We start from the raw sequence: 23755 nt of genomic DNA, 5'->3' as shown, positions 1-23755 counted from the left end.
TTTAACCAAAATGGCCGGCTCTTTAACAGCACAGTGTTTAGCTACACGGTCAGCTGTATCCCTTTAAACATTGGGAGGCGGAGCCAATAGGGGTGGAGTTATACCAAACTGCTCTGAGGTAAAAGTGATCCCTATTTTAATCCAAAATGGCCGCCTCTTTAACAGCTACACAGTCAGCCCCGTCATCACTAAAGATATCAAAATTTTAAGAATTTGGGTGAGATTTTAGATGACCTTCACACCTTTAAACATTGGGAGGCGGAGCCTGTAGGGGTGGCATGATACCAACATGCACTGAGGTAAACGTGATCCCCAGTTTAATCCAAAATGGCCGCTTTTGTAATGGTAAAGAGTTCAGCTACACGTTCATTCACATCATCACTGAAGATATCAGAGATTAAAGATTCTGGGTGGGATTTTAGGTGAACTTCTGCGGGAAACTAAACGTAAAAGCAAACGTCAGACATGAAACACGTCCTGGCTGATCGACTGCTTTTACTAGCTAGCAGGTTTAGCAGCATGCTGTCTGTGGTTGCTTGGCCTGATGCGTGTGGTGTTTATTATTCATGGCTAACCCTCATGCTTTTTATTTGCTGTGCGTGCTTTGCTGTTGCCACATGTGGACTCGGTGCCTTGCTGCGAGTCAGCCAGAGTTCGGGATACGGCCAAGCTGCTTGCGCACTCATGAGCATTAGTGTGCGATTTCACGCAGCGTGCTACCAACACAAACACACACATCCAGAGAGAGAGAGAGAGAGAGAGAGAGAGAGAGCGTGACTGGTTATCCTCGGTTTTTATCGATCGTATGCAGTTTGAAATGGAGGTGCTGATGCTTTGCTTCCACGCTGATGTCGGAGACATGACCCTCTCCTGGCGGCACGGTTCATTGCTAAAACAGCATTATGAAAGCATTAGTGCCCGGCGGAAGAAAAAAAAAAAAAAACATAAGCCAAACGGTGAAGGAAATCGAATCTGTCAGCTGTAGCTCCATCTCTTTCTGTCTCCGTCCGAGTTCAGCTACTTTAGCCGATCTCCTGTTTCGGTACGCAACACACAGTGTAATTTAATAAGACGCCACACAGTAAGTAAACGAAGCCTTGAAACAATACAGCAGGCAAGAGGGGCATCACAGCACCCCAGCGGGAGTTTTAGCGTGTGGATGGATTTCACATGATTAGGGCACAAATAGCATCATCCTGCAGCGAGGGAGAAGGAGGAAGCTGAGGGAAGGAGAAGGTGGAGGAAATGAGGAATTGGAAATAGACTGCACGTGAGAAGAAAGATTTGATAGAGAGAAATGAATACATGGAGAAGTGATGCAGGAAGGGGAGAAGGAAAGAAAAGCTCTGTAGTGTGGGAAAGGGGGGCAGTTGCCACCCCATGTGTTGTGCTTGCCTCCCCAATTGCCACCCCAAATCTCCTGTTTCCCTCATTTTCACACTCAGTGTGTATTCACACAGCTAATGTACATTTTTAGGAAATAGGGTTAAATCTAGAGAATGGATTATTTGGTTTGTCTGTCTGGGGAAACTTTAAAGGCAGTATGAAGTATAAACTATAAGAATTTGGCATCTTGACATACTGTCACTGGGCTGGCGTGCTGGCATGCGAGCATTTTTGTGTGGAAGGCGATATTTTTGAAAAACGTTCATGCAAACGGAGATATTTTTTAAAAACGTTCATGTGAACGGAGATATTTTTGAAAAACGTTCATGTGAATGAAGATATTTTTGAAAAACGTTCATGTGAATGAAGATATTTTGGAAAAACATTCATGTGATTGGAGATATTTTTGAAAACGTTCATGTGAACGCAGATATTTTTGAAAACGTTCATGTGATTGGAGATATTTTTGAAAACGTTCATGTGATTGGAGATATTTTTGAAAACGTTCATGTGAGTGGAGATATTTTTGAAAACGTTCATGTGAGTGGAGATATTTTTGATAAGGTTAGTTCATGTATACAGAGATATTTTTTAATTTAAACTTTTTTTTAATTTTTGTGTATGGAAATATGTTTTTAAAATGATTTTTTGGATGGAGATTTTTCAAAAACGCTTATGCAGACGAAGATATTTTCAAAAATGTTTGTGTGAACGAAGATATTTTCAAACAGGCTCACGCAGACGAAGATATTTTCAAAAGCATTTGTGCGGACGGAGATATTTTCGAAAAATATTTATACGGACGAAGATATTTTCAAAAATATTTGTGTGAACGTAGATATTTTCGAGAAGTATTCGTGCTGATGAAGATATTTTCAGACACATTCATGCAGATGAAGTTTTTCTCAAACCTGTTCATATGGACGAAGATATTTTCGAAAACATTTGTGCAGACGGAGATATTTTTAAAAATAATTTTTGGACGGAGATATTTACAAACACACTTAGCCAGACAAAGCTATTTTAAAAAACGTTTGTGCGGATAGAGATATTTTCAAAAAATATTCATGCTGACGATGATATTTTCAAAAACAATTGGAGACATTTTCGAAAGCATTTCATTGTGTGATATTTTCGGGAAAAAACTGTTCATATGGACGGAGACATTTTGAAAACGCTTACGTGGACAGAGATATTTTCGTAGATGTTCCTCCATCAGTTAGTGCTCATTTGTTTAGCAGTAAATTTTCATAAGGCATTAACACTATCCAGGCAGCCATTTTGATTATTTGAGTCTATTCCATTATCTTTTAGATCTTATTGTTTACATTTTGCAGACATGAACATACGAGAACAGACGACTATAATATAACAAACATGAAAAAACACTCTCACATGAACCCTGTCACCCCGTGTAATAATTTCAAAAGGGTGAGCTGAAGGTAAAAAGAGGAAGGAGTGCATGTGAATGAGTGATAGAGGAAAGTGAAGGAGAAAGAAGGATACAGAGAGAGAGATCTGTTAGCTCTGGGGATGTAACGCAACACCCGCAGTGTCCGGCGCACGCACTCAGCTCCAGCGCGTTCACCTGAGACAGAGAGAGCGACCCTCTCCCGCACATTCATCACCGCACAAACACGCACTCGGACAACCGCGGGCGCTAAAAATCACAACGCACACTTCATCCCGATTTATCAAAGCCACCGCCGGCGAGCTCGACGGGCATAAATCATCATTTGCTGACTGGCATCAGGTGCCTGAAAACAGCTCAGCTCGGCACACAGACCCATCAGAGAGCTCTGATAAACGAGCGCTGGAGACACACACAGCACTGCGAGGCCAATTCTGGATACCGTGTGTGTGTGTGTGTGTGTGTGTGTGTGTGTGTGTGTGTGTGGGCGGCAATATTGTTACGTAGCAGATGAAAATTCGAGAGAAAACTTAATGGACACGTCTCTCTGCTACAATAACATGATAATATGATAAACCGTAATAAAAGCAACTGATCTTGATCAACATTAAATGTAACTATAAATGGATAAAGAAAATCGTATAGCGCTGAGTTTAAACGAAAGCATTGAACTCTTCAGAGTCTTATGAATATAAAACATCGGCGTGTGTAATCAGAATGCAGCATCGCAGAGGAATTAATCATTTAAATCATTTGGAAGCTGATCCGACGCTAACTGACTATATTAGAATAATGTAAAGAGTGTGTTATATAATAAAGCTGTGTGTGTGTGTGTGTGTGTGTGTGTTGTGTGTGTGTGTGTGGTTCTGTAATTACCAAACTCTAACACTTTGGCTATTACTTGCTCCCATGTGAAGAGTGTAAGGTAACACTGTATGTGTGTATAGCTAGTGGCAGTTCAGTTGTGTGTGTGTGTGTGTGTGTGTGTGTGTGTGTGTGTAATAATGGCTACATTGATCGTGATGATCCTTGTGTCTGTTGAGTCACACTGTTTAGGTCTGCAGTGCGCTGAAGAGGCTCTTTCAGGCTTAACGGCGCTCATCACAGACGTCACACAGTGCGACTTTACACACACAAACACACACATATTCACACACACTTTCCACATGCATAGTGCACACACACACAGACTGCACTGACTGCAGATTACCCTCAGTAAACACTACATAGGGACACTACATAGGGACACTACATAGGGAAACTGCATAGGAACACCATGCAACTGAAAAGCAATACCCTACTAAAGCAGCCTTCTGAACATGAATGCTCCAGATAGTGTGTATTGTAGGGAATAGGGAACAGAGTGGCATTTGGAACACAGCCCAGGATCCAAAGACTCCAAACACAACAGACAACTGAAAATCACATATAAACACTACATAGTGACACTTCGTAGTGAGCCTATTATATATTACCCTCACTAAACACTACATAGGGACACTACGTAGGGACACTACTGTACATTAATGAGCCACTAAACACTACGTAGGGACACTACTGTACATTAATGACCCGCTAAACACTACGCAGGGACACTACTGTACATTAATGAGCCGCTAAACACTACGCAGGGACACTACTGTACATTAATGAGCCGCTAAACACTACGCAGGGACACTACTGTACATTAATGAGCCGCTAAACACTACGCAGGGACACTACTGTACATTAATGAGCCGCTAAACACTACGCAGGGACACTACTGTACATTAATGAGCCGCTAAACACTACGTAGGGACACTACTGTACATTAATGAGCCGCTAAACACTACGTAGGGACACTACTGTACATTAATGAGCCGCTAAACACTACGTAGGGACACTACTGTACATTAATGAGCCACTAAACACTACGCAGGGACACTACTGTACATTAATGAGCCACTAAACACTACGTAGGGACACTACTGTACATTAATGACCCACTAAACACTACGTAGGGACACTACTGTACATTAATGAGCCACTAAACACTACGTAGGGACACTACTGTACATTAATGAGCCACTAAACACTACGTAGGGACACTACTGTACATTAATGAGCCACTAAACACTACGTAGGGACACTACTGTACATTAATGAGCCACTAAACACTACGTAGGGACACTACTGTACATTAATGAGCCACTAAACACTACGTAGGGACACTACTGTACATTAATGAGCCACTAAACACTACGTAGGGACACTACTGTACATTAATGAGCCACTAAACACTACGTAGGGACACTACTGTACATTAATGAGCCACTAAACACTACGCAGGGACACTACTGTACATTAATGAGCCACTAAACACTACGTAGGGACACTACTGTACATTAATGAGCCACTAAACACTACGCAGGGACACTACTGTACATTAATGAGCCACTAAACACTACGCAGGGACACTACTGTACATTAATGAGCCACTAAACACTACGTAGGGACACTACTGTACATTAATGAGCCACTAAACACTACGCAGGGACACTACTGTACATTAATGAGCCACTAAACACTACGCAGGGACACTACTGTACATTAATGAGCCACTAAACACTACGCAGGGACACTACTGTACATTAATGGCCCACTAAACACTACGTAGGGACACTACTGTACATTAATGAGCCACTAAACACTACGCAGGGACACTACTGTACATTAATGAGCCACTAAACACTACGCAGGGACACTACTGTACATTAATGAGCCACTAAACACTACGTAGGGACACTACTGTACATTAATGAGCCACTAAACACTACGTAGGGACACTACTGTACATTAATGAGCCACTAAACACTACGTAGGGACACTACTGTACATTAATGAGCCACTAAACACTACGTAGGGACACTACTGTACATTAATGAGCCACTAAACACTACGCAGGGACACTACTGTACATTAATGAGCCACTAAACACTACGCCGGGACACTACTGTACATTAATGAGCCACTAAACACTACGTAGGGACACTACTGTACATTAATGAGCCACTAAACACTACGTAGGGACACTACTGTACATTAATGAGCCACTAAACACTACGCAGGGACACTACTGTACATTAATGAGCCGCTAAACACTACGTAGGGACACTACTGTACATTAATGGCCCACTAAACACTACGCAGGGACACTACTGTACATTAATGAGCCACTAAACACTACGTAGGGACACTACTGTACATTAATGGCCCACTAAACACTACGTAGGGACACTACTGTACATTAATGAGCCGCTAAACACTACGTAGGGACACTACTGTACATTAATGAGCCGCTAAACACTACGTAGGGACACTACTGTACATTAATGAGCCACTAAGCACTACGTAGGGACACTACTGTACATTAATGAGCCGCTAAACACTACGCAGGGACACTACTGTACATTAATGAGCCGCTAAACACTACGTAGGGACACTACTGTACATTAATGAGCCACTAAACACTACGTAGGGACACTACTGTACATTAATGAGCCACTAAACACTACGTAGGGACACTACTGTACATTAATGAGCCACCAAACACTACGTAGGGACACTACTGTACATTAATGGCCCACTAAACACTACGTAGGGACACTACTGTACATTAATGAGCCACTAAACACTACGTAGGGACACTACTGTACATTAATGAGCCACTAAACACTACGTAGGGACACTACTGTACATTAATGAGCCACTAAACACTACGTTATGACACTACTGTACATTAATGGCCCACTAAACACTACGTAGGGACACTACTGTACATTAATGAGCCACTAAACACTACGCAGGGACACTACTGTACATTAATGAGCCACTAAACACTACGCAGGGACACTACTGTACATTAATGAGCCACTAAACACTACGTAGGGACACTACTGTACATTAATGAGCCACTAAACACTACGTTATGACACTACTGTACATTAATGGCCCACTAAACACTACGTAGGGACACTACTGTACATTAATGAGCCACTAAACACTACGCAGGGACACTACTGTACATTAATGAGCCACTAAACACTACGCAGGGACACTACTGTACATTAATGAGCCACTAAACACTACGTAGGGACACTACTGTACATTAATGAGCCACTAAACACTACGTAGGGACACTACTGTACATTAATGAGCCACTAAACACTACGTAGGGACACTACTGTACATTAATGAGCCACTAAACACTACGCCGGGACACTACTGTACATTAATGAGCCACTAAACACTACGTAGGGACACTACTGTACATTAATGAGCCACTAAACACTACGTAGGGACACTACTGTACATTAATGAGCCACTAAACACTACGCAGGGACACTACTGTACATTAATGAGCCACTAAACACTACGCAGGGACACTACTGTACATTAATGAGCCACTAAACACTACGTAGGGACACTACTGTACATTAATGAGCCACTAAACACTACGTAGGGACACTACTGTACATTAATGAGCCACTAAACACTACGTAGGGACACTACTGTACATTAATGAGCCACTAAACACTACGTAGGGACACTACTGTACATTAATGAGCCACTAAACACTACGCAGGGACACTACTGTACATTAATGAGCCACTAAACACTACGTAGGGACACTACTGTACATTAATGAGCCACTAAACACTACGCAGGGACACTACTGTACATTAATGAGCCACTAAACACTACGCAGGGACACTACTGTACATTAATGAGCCACTAAACACTACGCCGGGACACTACTGTACATTAATGAGCCACTAAACACTACGTAGGGACACTACTGTACATTAATGAGCCACTAAACACTACGTAGGGACACTACTGTACATTAATGAGCCACTAAACACTACGCAGGGACACTACTGTACATTAATGAGCCGCTAAACACTACGTAGGGACACTACTGTACATTAATGGCCCACTAAACACTACGTAGGGACACTACTGTACATTAATGGCCCACTAAACACTACGCAGGGACACTACTGTACATTAATGAGCCGCTAAACACTACGTAGGGACACTACTGTACATTAATGGCCCACTAAACACTACGTAGGGACACTACTGTACATTAATGAGCCGCTAAACACTACGTAGGGACACTACTGTACATTAATGAGCCGCTAAACACTACGTAGGGACACTACTGTACATTAATGAGCCACTAAGCACTACGTAGGGACACTACTGTACATTAATGAGCCGCTAAACACTACGCAGGGACACTACTGTACATTAATGAGCCACTAAGCACTACGTAGGGACACTACTGTACATTAATGAGCCGCTAAACACTACGCAGGGACACTACTGTACATTAATGAGCCACTAAACACTACGTAGGGACACTACTGTACATTAATGAGCCACCAAACACTACGTAGGGACACTACTGTACATTAATGGCCCACTAAACACTACGTAGGGACACTACTGTACATTAATGAGCCACTAAACACTACGTAGGGACACTACTGTACATTAATGAGCCACTAAACACTACGTAGGGACACTACTGTACATTAATGAGCCACTAAACACTACGTTATGACACTACTGTACATTAATGGCCCACTAAACACTACGTAGGGACACTACTGTACATTAATGAGCCACTAAACACTACGCAGGGACACTACTGTACATTAATGAGCCACTAAACACTACGCAGGGACACTACTGTACATTAATGAGCCACTAAACACTACGTAGGGACACTACTGTACATTAATGAGCCACTAAACACTACGTAGGGACACTACTGTACATTAATGAGCCACTAAACACTACGCAGGGACACTACTGTACATTAATGAGCCACTAAACACTACGTAGGGACACTACTGTACATTAATGAGCCACTAAACACTACGCAGGGACACTACTGTACATTAATGAGCCACTAAACACTACGTAGGGACACTACTGTACATTAATGAGCCACTAAACACTACGCAGGGACACTACTGTACATTAATGAGCCACTAAACACTACGCAGGGACACTACTGTACATTAATGAGCCACTAAACACTACGTAGGGACACTACTGTACATTAATGAGCCACTAAACACTACGTAGGGACACTACTGTACATTAATGAGCCGCTAAACACTACGTAGGGACACTACTGTACATTAATGAGCCGCTAAACACTACGTAGGGACACTACTGTACATTAATGAGCCACTAAACACTACGTAGGGACACTACTGTACATTAATGAGCCACTAAACACTACGTCGGGACACTACTGTACATTAATGAGCCGCTAAACACTACGTAGGGACACTACTGTACATTAATGAGCCACTAAACACTACGCAGGGACACTACTGTACATTAATGAGCCACTAAACACTACGCAGGGACACTACTGTACATTAATGAGCCACTAAACACTACGTAGGGACACTACTGTACATTAATGAGCCACTAAACACTACGCAGGGACACTACTGTACATTAATGAGCCACTAAACACTACGCAGGGACACTACTGTACATTAATGAGCCACTAAACACTACGCAGGGACACTACTGTACATTAATGAGCCACTAAACACTACGCAGGGACACTACTGTACATTAATGAGCCACTAAACACTACGCAGGGACACTACTGTACATTAATGAGCCACTAAACACTACGTAGGGACACTACTGTACATTAATGAGCCACTAAACACTACGCAGGGACACTACTGTACATTAATGAGCCACTAAACACTACGCAGGGACACTGCATATGGACACTATGTGTGCTGAGCATGTGTATGTTTGTGTATTAAATCATTTATCATCTCAGCTCCAGCACACACAATGACACACACACCTTATGCATAAAGACATTTGCACACACACACACACACACACACACACACACACACACACACACATACACACTCTTTTTCCATGCACTAGCAATTAGATATAATAGCTTTTGAAGAAAGCGTCAGCACTGACAGAGGTTGTCATCTTTTGGCCATGAAAAAATGGCGTCTCATTTGTGAAAGGTCTTGCAAGAGTCGACACCCGCCGGCGCTGATTAGCGTTTCGCAGCTTTTGTTTGCTAACTGCTTTCGCGTGTGTCGCGTCCTTCCTCCTTGAGTCCATCAACCATGGGCAAATTGAAATATCAGAAAATAATAATAAAAAAAAACGAGTGCACAACCAAAGGGCACCTTCATGCTTCTGTTTTTTCCCAATTTTTTCAAATAGATTAGCATTAGATGAGATGAGGAAGAGAGTTTAGCTTTTTAGCCAGTGGGTGAAGTAAAAAAAAAAAAAAAAAAAAGTGATGCATTCACACGTCAGAGGTTTGACTAAAACTTAAAATAATTTTTTGGCTAAAAAAGGGCTAGCTTAAATAGCAAGATTTGTTTCTGACACAGTGGCGTGGCCTCTGTGCTTCAATCTCAGTGAAGGAGGCGTGGCTTCTGTGCTTCAGTCTCAGTGAAGGAGGCGTGGCCTCTGTGCTTCTGTCTGGTGAAGGAGGCGTGGCCTCTTTGCTGTAGTCTCAGCGAAGGGGGCGTGGCCTCTGTGCTTCAGTCTCAGTGAAGGAATTGTGGCCTCTGTGCTTCAGTCTCAGTGAAGGGGGCGTGGCCTCCGTCCCTCAGTCTCAGTGAAGGGGGCGTGGCCTCTGTCCCTGAATTATTGTATTGCAGCTTGAATCTGCTTTTGATTTGTTGATCCTGTGTAGCGAAGCGCATTGGAAAGCAGAAACACACACTCCTAGTGTCATATATAATCCAAACAAACAAGGAGCAAATAAAATTCAGTGCAGAAGATGAAGATCCTCACAAGTTGAACTCCCTCTCACCTCTTTTTTTCTCTGTCTTTCACTCTTCTTTGCTTCTCATTTGGCCTTCCATGCGTCGTCGTCTGTTTTTTTCACTCTGTTGTAGATTCTTTCACGCTCTGCTTTTGACTCTGCATAGCTTTATATGCAACACACACGCTCAGCGCAGAAGATGTGTATGCCGCACGCAGCAGCTGAGCCAAAATAGATCAAATGGTAAAATATTGCTGTTTCTTGCGTGCCTGTGTGTGTGTGTGTGTGTGTGTGTGAAGAACCGTGGATCTGTTAGAGATTCTGTACGGGGAACCGGGTTTTTTTTTTTTCAGAAACGTTTCAGCGCCTGCTTCTACAGCACTACTTTTCATTACGCCGACCGCAAACGGAGGGAAATGGAATAACGGATTAGAGCAGTCTTTTCTTGATGAGACTGGAGAGTGACTAACAGTTCTCCTTGGGGGAAGAGAGAGGCAAGGAATAGTATTAATGCTCATTAGGCTGCCTATGTAGTGTCCCTAGACAGTATTTATTGAGACAAGCTCCATATGTAGTGTTAAGTGAGTGTAGTGTACAATAAGCTTTCTATGTAGTGTCCCTATATAGAGTTCAGTGAGTGTAATATACGATAGGCTCCCTATGTAGTGTCCCTATGTAGTATTTATAGTGTTGGTATTGTACTTTCTATGTGGTGTGCCTATGTAGAGTTTAATAAGCGAAATGGACAATAGACTCCCTATGTAGTGTCCCTATATAGTGTTTAATGAGAGAAATGGACAAGTTTTAGTGAGTATAATAGAGTTTTATGTACAGTAGGCCCACTATGTAGTGTTTATTTGTGTATTAGATCTGGTCAAAGATCTGTTACGTGTTTGTTTAACAGTATGATTATACAATTATACACGATTATAAATTTGTGATTCACACAAACCCAAATTTACGAAAAATACTAAATTGTTGAGGTTAGGTAGAAGACGGGGTCGGTGCTCATAGCTCGTCTTTCAAAGTGTTAGGCCACGCCTCCTTCACTAGAACTGACATGCAATGAATCGTTCACTGGGTCTGACAGGCACAAACGCCACACCTCCTTCACTAAACCGGACATGCATACAAGCCACGCCCCCTCCACTGGGTCTGACAGGCACAGAGGCCACGCCTCCTGCACTCAATCCAACAGAAAAACACCACAAATAGAATCTGTTCCAAACAATAATTTCAACATTTTCTCGATTACTGTTATGAATCGACGCAGCTATGTCATAAAAATTGTGACTGTTTCAGCGATTTGTGAATCTTTACACCTCTGGTGAGTTTATTGCGTGATTTTCTCGTCCTGTCAAGGACATGATGGCCGGAGGTGGCTCTGTGATTTCTGAGTTGTAATGGCCCTCCTGCCGTCCCGCTAAAGAGCAGCAGGGACGCCCTTCCACTTTGTCCTTGACGACATGACAATCAGACCTGCTGCTGTGTTATTGAGTCTCACACACACACACACACACACACACATACACACACTACTCCTTCCCCCACTAGCACCGAATGATTGGAACCTTGCGGCATTTGCTTCAACGCTGTCCAGAGAAAAGCCGTTGCGGTCAGCAGGCCATCACAGGCGCTATTTTTCCGTTTCAGAAACGGCATCCGGTGAAAATTTACCACTGCTTTTTACCTTTCAGTCTTTCATCATTTGGACGTTTGACATGTGTACAAGTGCCAGTCTGCATGTAGCTCTTAAAGAACAGGAAATTAAATGACTGCTCCAGGCGCTAAAAGAGTACTCAAGCAGAGAGTCCAAACTGAGGTGAAGTAAACAACCATTCACAACAAAAGGCTGAGTTTTCCACCACACACTCCAAAAAGTCTAAAAACGATGTCTTTATCTGACTGTTAATGGAGTCGAAATCAGGTTTTAACTCTCACAACTGACATAGCCGGCGATTTTTCCTGGCCAACCATGACCAGGAAATATAAGGATGAACTATTGGCCATGCCTTCTATTTCTGTCAATCAAAATGATGTTAGCCAATCACATGACTGTTAGCTCATGTGTAGAACTCCTTTCAAAAAAAAAGTAGCTAATGCACGCTGAAAAAGTCACGGATGATGTCATAGTTTGCATCATTCGCATGTTCATTGAATTATCATGATGATTTGTATATCAGGAAAAAAACATGAAGAAAAAAGTTTTTTGAAGAAAAGAATAGAATAAGATAAATTTAAGATTTACGACATATTGAGTCGAAAATATTTTATTGTCAATATTGTAATGTTGCGATAAAAAAAATGACGTGGCTATTTTTTGGGGTTCTATGTAACATCCCACTTGAACTGCTAATAATTAATTTAATCTAGCTAGCAAGCTAGGCTAGTTAGTTAGCTGATACTAGCGTGAATTGGTAAAAGTGTTGCTATGGTTACAGTGTGCACAGTTTTGCTTGTTATATATCTGGTTAAAAAACAGAAAGCTGGGACTGTTTTTATAAATACTGGAAAAGGAGTGACAGATCTTTGGATCGTAAAATAAAATAAAAATAAAAACTCAAAGCAGAATCAAGCCTTCCATCTCCCACCTAGCTTTTTATTTTCACCTCCATTTTAGATTCATGGTGCAAATCTGAAATCTGAAACGGACGATTAACGCTTGAACGTTCGTCTTCATTTTCTCACTAATTCCCGCTTACATCAGGCCCTGTGCTTTAATAAGGCACGGATGGCGCCGCTCATAGCCATGCAAGGACAATTATGTGATTGGTTCCACTTTCTGTGCCAAATGTAACAGTTTGGATCCTGACCAAAGGCTTCGTCAGCACCTCACACACACACACGCACACACACACATATACACATTTACACACTCACACCAGCAGTAATAATCTCGCCAAGCCGAATTAAACCCTTGGCACCTTTTTAATTCATTCCCGGCAGGACTGCTGTGACTAAACATCTTTATCGTCCATAAGCGCTACTGATGAATGACTCGCTCCTCTCCTAATGACCCCGGCTCACATTGGTGTGTGTTCTTAAAATCCGTTATTTAGCCGAGCCGTGACCTTTGGGCTGTCGTGTTGGGGTGTTAGGTTGGGGCTGTTCAGTAAATAAGCTGTCGTGTGTGTAGGGATGGATTAATGAGGGGGGTCAGACTGAGACGTGTGTTTCGGTAGGATTCTGTTCCGATTATTTAAAAAAAGAAATAAATAAAATCGCAGTACCCCCAGGAGAGCTCATTAGCCCAGCAGTAACCTTCCTGAGGCCGCTCATGCCCTGGATCCTTACGTCTTCCTGGATGCCGAATAACGAGAGTGAAACCTTGGGAAGAAATAGGAAATTTGTGGTCCATTACACACACACACACACACACCCACACACACACAAAACAAATAAGCAATGTGTGCCCTCAAACCATCTCTTCTCCCTTGTTTTAATTTGTTGATTCTCATAATAGCAGCTCGGGAGGGCATTTTTAAACCTACCTGTAGGTCGTATAGGAGCTAGTTAGATCTAATGGTGTGGTCATAAGCCATAAAAAATGTATGTGTGTGTAGCAATGAAAATCATCGGCACCATCAGCGCCATCAACACCTGTGTGACAGGATATAGGTTGTGTAAACCACATCACAGTCACAGAGACAAGCAGGCAAACAGAGTGAGAGAAAAATGTCTCGGTGTGTGTGTGTGCTTGTGCATGTACGGTATATACACACACATTTATATAATAATATAAGTGTGTGTGTGTGTGTGTGGCTAAATCAGCTCAGGCTCAGAGCTGTAATAACCACATATATTCTATACTATATTCTATAATGGTCTTATGATTCAGTAATGCTATTTTCTGTGTTTTGTTTCTGTGTGTGTGTGTGTGTGTGTGTGTGTGTTAGTGGACGGAGGCTGGAGCGAGTGGAGTAAATGGTCAGCGTGTGGGGCTGACTGCACCATGTGGAGGAGTAGGGAGTGCACCCAGCCTGCACCGGGTACCGGCGGCAAAGCGTGCCAGGGTCTCGACCTCCAGTCACTAAACTGTACGAGCGAACAGTGCCCACAGAGTGAGTATCGAACGAACATACTGTCACGCAACACACAGATTTACACAAATGCAGTGAATCAGTGTGGGGAATTTGCTACTTTAACCAGTAGATTATGAGTTATTAGATAGAGTTATGTGGGTTCAAAAGACTATTGCTAAAACAGTCATAGCATCTATCTTTATTTCTCCATAATTTGATGTCATTCTGCACAAAACATCAGACTCAGGTAGGAGGCGTGGCCCAAAGTTTGAAAGTATAATGTAATTTGGGTTTGATAAATAATACCTATATACACAGGTTTATATTAATGCACTCGTTCTAAAATGTTATCGTTTCTATAGTAACAACTCAGTCAGAGGGAATCACACAGAGGATGCTCCATGTAATCGAAATCTTCTAATAAATTTAGGAGACGTTTATTTAATGTTCATGGAAGGAGTCTCCAGTGTCAGCGCTTCGTAACAGTCAGTATAGGAAAGTCTTCAGGATAGAGGTCTTTGCATTTTTCTTGATAAGATGACAAACTCCATTTTCTGTCCTGTTAACTTCACGAAAAAGTAAAGACTGTTTATAGCTGCTATAACTTGTTTCATGTGATGTAACTATAAATGGATAAAAAGTATATGTCTTTCTTTAATGAATAAAAAATGCCATTGTTGGCAGATAAGAGGAATAAAACATTTCAGGATGTGGTGTTATTGGAAACCAATCAGTGTCAGGGTGATAACAGTCACTTCGCGTCGCGTCATGGCACATCACACCACCCCACCCCAGGTTGATTATTTTCCCATGACAGCACACCCCACTAGTGTTTTATTCCATCAGACAACATCCTATGGATAGGAAGTTTCTGTTTTTTTTTTTTTAATCCTTAATGTTTAATGTTATGATAATGTAAAAATGATACACTCTGAAACTTTATGTATGCGCTTAGCCTCGTTTCTGTGATCAGCGTTAAAATAAAACTATATTTGAACAATTATTTTTTCAATTTGAGATTATCCGGACAGTATCAGAGTGGAAGGAAATTAATTATTTGCTCTCCATCTCTTATTTATACTCCACCTGTGAATACACACCAGGAAGCACAGGAAGTTACAGTTACAGATATTTTCCTGTAAAATGTAATGAATTGGACTGGCTCAGTGGGAAAGAGCTTTGCTAATCACTGAACGAAACATGGGTAATAATTTAGCAAAATGTAAATAAAGTGAATGATGTGTGAACAGGATATTAAGAGTTTCCCCAAACAATTAAAAATTCTATTTTTGTATCTTTTGTTCAGTGTTATTTATGTGTTTATTTTTCATAATTGATGAACTCAGCTGTTCATTTCTAGACTCTACTGCAGTGAGAACAAATCTGATTAAATGTGACTGAGTTTCTCATCACAAGGGGATCATTTCCAATGTAAATCATCTCACGTGCATCATGGACTTCCTCCATCTTCCCCTCATCTCCTCTCATTTCCCTTCCTCTTCCTCTTCCTCTTCCTCTATTGACCTTTTCTGTTTTGTTGTTGTTCGTATTACCTATTGCTCTTTCTTTCATTTTTCCACTTCCCTTCTCTCTCTCTGTCCTGTTTTTGTTTACTGCCTGACCTTTTTCCTTCTGCTTCCCTCTTCCTATCCTTTCCTTTTTCTTCCCTAATTTCCTATTCCACTTTCCTGTTCCTCTCCTGATCTCACGTCTTCCTTTGTTTTTCCTTCTGTTTCTTTAGCAATTTCACTTTTATCTCCACACCCTCCTTTTTTCCTTCCTTTTTTATACATTTTTTCCTCTTTCTTTCATTTTCTTCTCATTCATTGTATTTTTTTTCTTTTTCTCCTGACATCCCATCTTTTGTTTTCTTTCCGTCTTCTTTTCTTTTTTCCTTTTCCCCATTCTCTCCATTCCCTATTCCTTGTTCTCACCTTTTGAAGGAAAATTATTATTTTTTTGTTACTTCTTCTCATCTTCCTCATCTTTTTCTTCCTTTTCTTGTTCTTTCTTTTTTTTCTCTTATTCTGTGTCATCTTTTCTTTTTCTCTTCCTCTTTTTCTCCGGACCTCTCCTCTTTTTCTCCCCCATCATTTTCTTCCCTCTTTTTTTTAAATCTTTTTCCTCTTTTCCATACTCTTCATTTCCACTTTTGTTTTCTCCTCTTCCTCACATTTTTCTTTCTTTTTACATCATTTACTTTTTCACCTTCTCTTTTCCTCTTCCACTTTTTTCTCCTGACCTCGCTTCCTTTCCTTTCCTTTCCTTTCCCATTCTCTCCATTTCCTCTTCCTCTCCTTTTCTTTTTCCTTCCTCACCTTTCTTTCTTTTCTTTTCCTCATCCTTCTCCTTTCCTACCCTCATCTTATCATTTTCTTTCCCATTCTTCTTCTCCATTTCCTCATCTTTTTTCTCTCCTTCCTTTTTCCTGTCCTTCTCTTTTCCACTTCCAGTTTTTTCTCTTGACCTCTATTCCTTTCCTTTCCTTTCCTTTCCTTTTATTTCTTGCTGACCTTCTCCACCTTCTCTTCTCCACATTTTTTCTTTCTTCTCCTACTCTTCCCCTCTTCTTTTCGTTTCCTCTTCCACTTTCTCTCCTTATCTCCCCTCCTCAGTTCATGTTTGCTTCACCTTCCTCTCCTTTTCCATCCCCCGTCCTTTTGTTTCCCTCTTTCTCTCCATCTTTAGAAAACTTGCTTTAAAACCTGAATTTTGGGTGCACAGACTCCGAGCAAAAGTGTTACTCGCGTTCTCCTCCGCTGCTTTAGTTTGTCAGCAGGTCATGGCTGAAAACACGCTTCAATTATTCATTGCATACAGAATTTTGCATAAAATAATGGCCTACTTTTTTGCATGCTTAACCACACTGCCACTTTATGCAAACTTGTAAACAAACGGTGCTGAACTCTATACGGTCCCTCCTAAGTGGTTGTGAAGACATCCAGCCAATCTCCATATATAAAAAAGTGTCTGAAACACTGCTCCTTATTAAGAGTAGGGGACTTTGTTTGGAAACTAAATCAGCGCAATTCATCAGTTTATTGGATATAAAATCCAGCCATTGGTTTTCACTCACAATGCTGACAATCAGAGCTAAACAGATCTACTTCCTGTTTCCACTGAGCGATCTTAGCTAGTCAGTCCACGTGGCAGTGTCTCTGAATGACCAGGACAGTGTCTTAAACCGACAAAGAGTGAAAGAAATAAAAAGAGAGATTGCATAGATGCTGTTTCATGGATGAATAGAGGAGTGATGAGAGGTTTCTGTTTTTCCCAAAGTAGAGTTCATGCCTGAATCCTCCACTGTGGTTTGAGGAGATACTGAAAGAATAGAAAGTAGATGTTTTGCATTCATCTGTTTCATGGTTGAGTTGCCAGTCAGAAAACTCATGAGCTACTTTTTCCACCAGCATGGTACTGGAGCGAGCACATAATCTCAAACCATTCTTGTGATTTTTTCCACTAAAACTGATTAGTATCATGCCAGCACCAATGTCAGGAGCATGGGCGGAGCTTATTACATCAACATGAGAACAAAGCAAGTCAAGTTTGGTACAAAACCACCATTAAACAACAAAGAAACCAGAGAACAGGATGAGCAGTGAAGAAGGTTTTGAAATTTAATTTAAAAAAATAAGAGAAATCAAGATCACAACTCTGAATGTTTTACTATCAGTAGCAATGACATTAATGGTAGCTACATCACTAACACTAGCAAAACGTCCTTTTTTAACACCTACGGTACATCGTCATAAATTAAAAGCATACAGTATCATCAGGTCTCATCAGGTCATCACCTGCTGGATGTTGTGTATGACACTGACTTGGGTTCTCAAAGCCAGACATATGTCATGTACACAAAAGACATTTGCGAGTGCAGACCTTGAGCAAATTTGGCACTGAAAGAAATGCTGAGAACATTAACAACTTGGGGTAGAGTTCTGTACAGCTTCTGCTTTGCACTAGATAAAGCACAACTAAAGATTCTTTGGTAGCAGTTGTTGAATTTAAATATGAATTTGTAGGAAGTTAACCAGGAGCTTTAGGTGTGGTCTTTCTCCCAAACCTCAGTTATTTCATAACTTCATTTACTTTGAACAAATATGGAGGACCAGACTGTGGATCCAACCAAGGGGTATGCTTACAGATCTAAGCATTTATGCTAACAGGTACTTACAGCATTTTGACCAAATTTGAATTCTCATGTGTCATTTTTGGTGGAGGCAAATCCATAATTCTGCTCATGAGACCAAAGTTCATTCAAATGACATCCTCAAATAAATGATATGTGGAACTGCAAAATGTGGCGAGAACTCTGAGAACTTGTTGGGAGTTTTGGGCAGCTTTACTTTGCGCTAGATAGCGAGACCCTCCCACTAACAATTCCTGATTGAAAACAAGAGCCAGGAGTTGTTGAATAATACAGAGGAGATGAGGATTTGATGGTACAGAAACTTCATCACTAGTGGACAAAGAAAAAGATGGGAATTCACAATCTAACTAGGAAGAAGATGGAGCTTCAACCACGGGCTTTCTCTCAAGCTTTAGTTATTTCATAACTCCGTTAATAAAACGTGTGATCTTGAATGCCTTTGTCAGATCTCAGACTAGTTGAGACAGTAGCCCCTTCGTAAACAATTCAGATTCAGTAATTAGGTACACTTTTATAAAAACGACTTACAGCTGAGACAGCATAGTGCTAAAGGGCCCAACATTGGTGGATCTTCCAATCACTAGCTTAAAACCTTAACCAATGAACCACCACTGCTCACTAATTATTTATTGACTTCTTGAAACACTACAGTTCTGTGAAGGTAAGAATATTCATCAGTATGCAAGGATCAAACCCATGACATGAGAGTTGTAGTGCATGCTAAACAAGTTACGCTACAGTAGATGCTCACTAATTCCCTGGATGAGCAATAGCCCGGCCCTGGTGTTTTTGAAGAAAAAAAAAAAAAACAACTACAGGAATTGAATCTCCGGGACTACAAGAATTTAAATCTCCTCAGCTCAAACTCCCTAGTGCTAAATCAGTGTAACTCGTAACACAATCTCATCTTACAGTCAGCCGAGCATGGAGGCTTAGTGAACACCTATTTTCATTTTGTTTTCATCTGCTGCACTCACTGAAGACTATACACACACACACAACCTTGTTTAAATCACATCACACCATCACACACTTGCAAAGAATAGAGCATCGACTGCTGGATTGAATCAATCGCTCAGTGGTGGTGCAGTGTCCAAGGGCATTAGGCAGCGAGCTTAAGCTGGTATGTATCACCAAGCTATTGTTATTTTAACTCTTGTCAGATGTCTATAGTGGAAATACTTATTTATTTGATAGAGACAGTGCTCATTAATCAACAGTCAGATACTGTAAATAAGCCAGAGTTAGCCCAGCAGGCTAATTTTCATCTGTTCCCCCTTGCCAGATTTTAAGGTGGCAACCTAAGATTAAAATCTAATAAGTTTTCACAAAGAACAAACATGGATCAATACAATAAAACCGTACAATTGAAACATATCCATGATTAAGTAATGAAACAGAAAAAAAAACAGATTTAAACAAACATCAAAAACAGAATAATACCAAATCAACAGATACATACAGAAACACTACTAAAGATGATAATGGCAGTGTCAGAGATAAGATGGTTTTACACATGATTTTACACATTTTACACATGATTACAAGTTTGGTCTGCTTTTAGCGATATCTTCAGTTTATATTTAAATGTTAGGTAATTTGTATATAAGAATCAAAGAGCTATAGTGATAGTTTTCTAAATAGGTATAGTGATAGAGCTATAGTGATAGTTTTCTAAACATTTAGGGACATGCTGTTATTGGAAAATAATCAATGTTCCAACGCAGACTTCCCATCCCGAAGTTTTCCTATAACAGTATGTCCCAAAGTGTTTTATTCCTCTTATACCACAGCAATATTGCAGCAATTCCTTTTTTTAATTATTAAAGAAAGACACGTCATACTTTTTATTTAATTATAGTTTTATTTAATGTTGTGGAATGTCTGTGAAAGTTACGTTATAGCAGCTATAAATGTTCCTTCCCTCACGAGGCTCTCTTTTTTCTCTCTTGAAGTTAAAAAAAAAAGATTAAAAAAAACACAGCTTGTCCTGGTACAGAGCGATGACATTGGAAACTCCTTCCAAAAATGCTACATAAATATCTCCTCTCAGAAAACGTCAGTATAGCCACGGTTATCTGTTTTTTTTTTAATCTGGGACATCTGCTGTACAATTCCCTGTGTAAGACATGTTGTTATAGAACATTAATCAACACCCTCTGACTTATCAGAATCGGGAATGCTGTTAAGGACTAAAAAAGAAAAAATAAATAAGTAAGAAGAAATAAAAAAGTAAGAAAGTCAAAGAGGAAGGTAAAATATGTCGACGTGTAATGGTATATATATGGTATAATATAATGTTATGTTATGTAATGGTATAATATATATATATATATATCGGGAATGCTGTTAAGGACTATATATATATATCGACACATCGACAGATTTTACCTTCCTCTTTGACTTTCTTACTTTTTTATTTCTTCAGAGAAACAGAATGGCAGGACAGCCACACAGTAATTCTTGTCGCAATCTGTTCCCAGTCAATGATTGTCCATAGACAATAAGTCTGTGATATATCGCAATAAGCAGAAATCCTGCTGCCTCTGGCCTCTGTGCACCACAGCTCCTATTTTTTGGCTATAATTAGCTGCTCGGGGAAACTTTCAGGCAAATAAAGACTGTGGACTCAGCCTGCTCCCAGAGCTTCAAACCTCAAGTGAAGAGAGTGTGTGAGAGAGAGTGCGAGCGTTCAACCCAAGAGGATTTGTCATGGGCCACTTCCTGCTATATTCCAGAATAAAAATAAACTAGAGTGCCAGCATGATCTGAAGGCTGCGGCATTAGTCTACTTCCTCGGAAGGAGCTCGGGGCAGGGAAGAAGGCTTGATTGTTTGCTCAAAGCCTTGTTGTGGGGACGCTTCACGTCAGAGCAGCAGTGTCTGCATTTCCCAAGCAGGCAGTATGTGTGTACTTAGTGTTTCTGTAGAGCAGCAGGAATCTTTGGTGCCAACACAACATCCTGCTTTTAAACCGCTGTGCTGCACGTGAGGCTAATTAATGAGTTGGCTGTTGGCCAAGCAGTGAAATCAAGGCCAGGTGTTGGAGGGCATTAGGCTGGCAATTGGGGGGGAGTGAGTTGAATGAGGAAGCCCTTCATTACCACCCTCATTTATGCAACAGCGCTAATGAAGACAGTACAAGCACCCATTTCTGGTGGTCTAGCAGTAATTGCATATTTGAAATAGCACAGTAACCTTTTAACCTGTCTTTTTTCTGCCCCATAAGCAGAAGAGCTTCATGGTGATTTCAGCAGGTGGACGTTTAATTGATTTCCTTGTCCAGAATTGATCCATTAGCTTTATTCCAGCCTATGTTTCAGACCAAGTGAGAGATTGCATTATGCAGACCCACCGTGGTGGTCACACGTTCCCGTTGAAGATTTTAATAGCCATATTTCCACGAACTGAAGAGCTCGCCATTATTCATCTTGACACGAAAGACCACTGCTAGCCTCAGGGATGAAAAATCTCTACCTCCCCATGACGAATGTTCTCCGATAACACCTGAGGTATCCGCTGGTTCATATTTATCAGAGAGAAAGACTCTCTTTACAAAAGGTCCTCACCATGATAACTCAAGTAGAGGAGCTCATGACCCCATTGCAGTCCAACTCGAGTTTGGACCACCATCTTTCAGTGTGACGCCAGGAATCAAAACAAGATTTTGTCCAGTCCAAAAGAAAGGTTCTTTCACTCAGTCCTATAGGTTGGAAAGCCTCTTGGGGAGTGTGTGATAATGCTCTGTCAATGTGAGTGAAGGCTTTTTCCCCAGTAGTGATGGAGGAGGAAAGTGGCCTCAGTAAGATCTGTGAGAAAGTTCTTCCTAGATCAGGGTACCCTGCTGTCTCGCTTTTTCTCTCCTTGCCCTCTTAAGTGTGAGAAACACAAGGATATTTCTGGCTGCTTTTTAGCTTCCTGGCACATTCTTACTCCCTCATACTGGACTGGGTTCCTGGTGTTTGATAGTTAGAGCTGGATTTGGAATGCAGAAGTTAATTTTTTTTTTTTGCTTAGTAGCCATTGCTGTTGAATAATGAAGTCTTTGTGGTGGCTTCTAGAAAATAGCACACCAGTAGTATTCCCAATGCAGAGGAATAGAGTAGGGGAGTATGGGAGTAAAGCCCACATTAATTATACTGTAGCAACAGATGGCAAATGTTCAACTAAGGGAGAGATGCAAGTCCTCAGCGTAGGAGGAATGTTAGAGAGGTGATAAGACCATGAAGTTGAGGCAATGTGGAAGGTTTCGTGGTGTGATAAGAAAGTGTGCCGTTGATATCAGAAATGATTAACAAGCTGAAGGTGATACTATAATGATTAGGTGGTCCAGTAGATAATGCACTGAGCTACTGATTGGAAGGATGTGGAGTTCAAATCCCATCATTGCTAAGGCCCTTGAGCAAGACCGTTATTCCTAGTTGCATCCTGTCTCAAATGTTAGTCGCATTGGATAAAAGTGTCATCCAAATTAGCAAAATGTGAGGAGGAAATGGAAACACAGTGGGCTATCTCTGTTTAGTGATGGTTCCTCCCAAGATCCCTTCTTCTTTCTGCTTCCAGAAATTGGGTCCCTTGGCATGTCTATTTTGTCTTAAATCAGTGAAGACTGCAAAGTTGCTGTATTGCAGAAAGTTCTCAAAGAATTAAACGTTAATAATAATAATACTCATAATGTGAGGCTGAGGCTGAAGTCAAGGACACGGCTGAGTAATGTTTAAACGCCTCTCTCCTTTCAGAGACAAGTATTTTTGTTCACTAGAAACTCCATCACCACAGATAGCAGATACATATACTTTCACAAAACTTAATGGATTGTTACCGAGGAGAAAAAGAATGTCTCGTTGGCTATCCGCTTCTCTGATCCTGCCAAGTTTCTCAGGTCTGAACAGCGTGCTGCAGAGAGAAAAAAAACATTTACTTGCAGGAAAGTTATAATGATATTGACAA

At 41.0% G+C, this 23755-nt stretch overlaps 1 protein-coding gene across 4 annotated transcripts in view; it reads left to right on the top strand.

Moving 5' to 3' along the window:
- Positions 1 to 23755, top strand: part of unc5a (unc-5 netrin receptor A) — a 213921-nt gene that overhangs the window by 142535 nt on the left and 47631 nt on the right. For all 4 annotated transcript variants that reach the window (XM_053239204.1, XM_053239203.1, XM_026947083.3 and 1 more), the window contains one exon: positions 14528 to 14692. In XM_053239204.1, the coding sequence (XP_053095179.1) occupies positions 14528 to 14692 (165 nt within the window). The remainder of the gene's footprint in view (positions 1 to 14527; positions 14693 to 23755) is intronic.

The sequence above is a fragment of the Pangasianodon hypophthalmus genome, chromosome 13, assembly GCF_027358585.1.
Source record: "Pangasianodon hypophthalmus isolate fPanHyp1 chromosome 13, fPanHyp1.pri, whole genome shotgun sequence".
Classification (NCBI taxonomy): domain Eukaryota; kingdom Metazoa; phylum Chordata; class Actinopteri; order Siluriformes; family Pangasiidae; genus Pangasianodon; species Pangasianodon hypophthalmus.
This window is presented reverse-complemented; position numbering and strand designations above follow the sequence as displayed.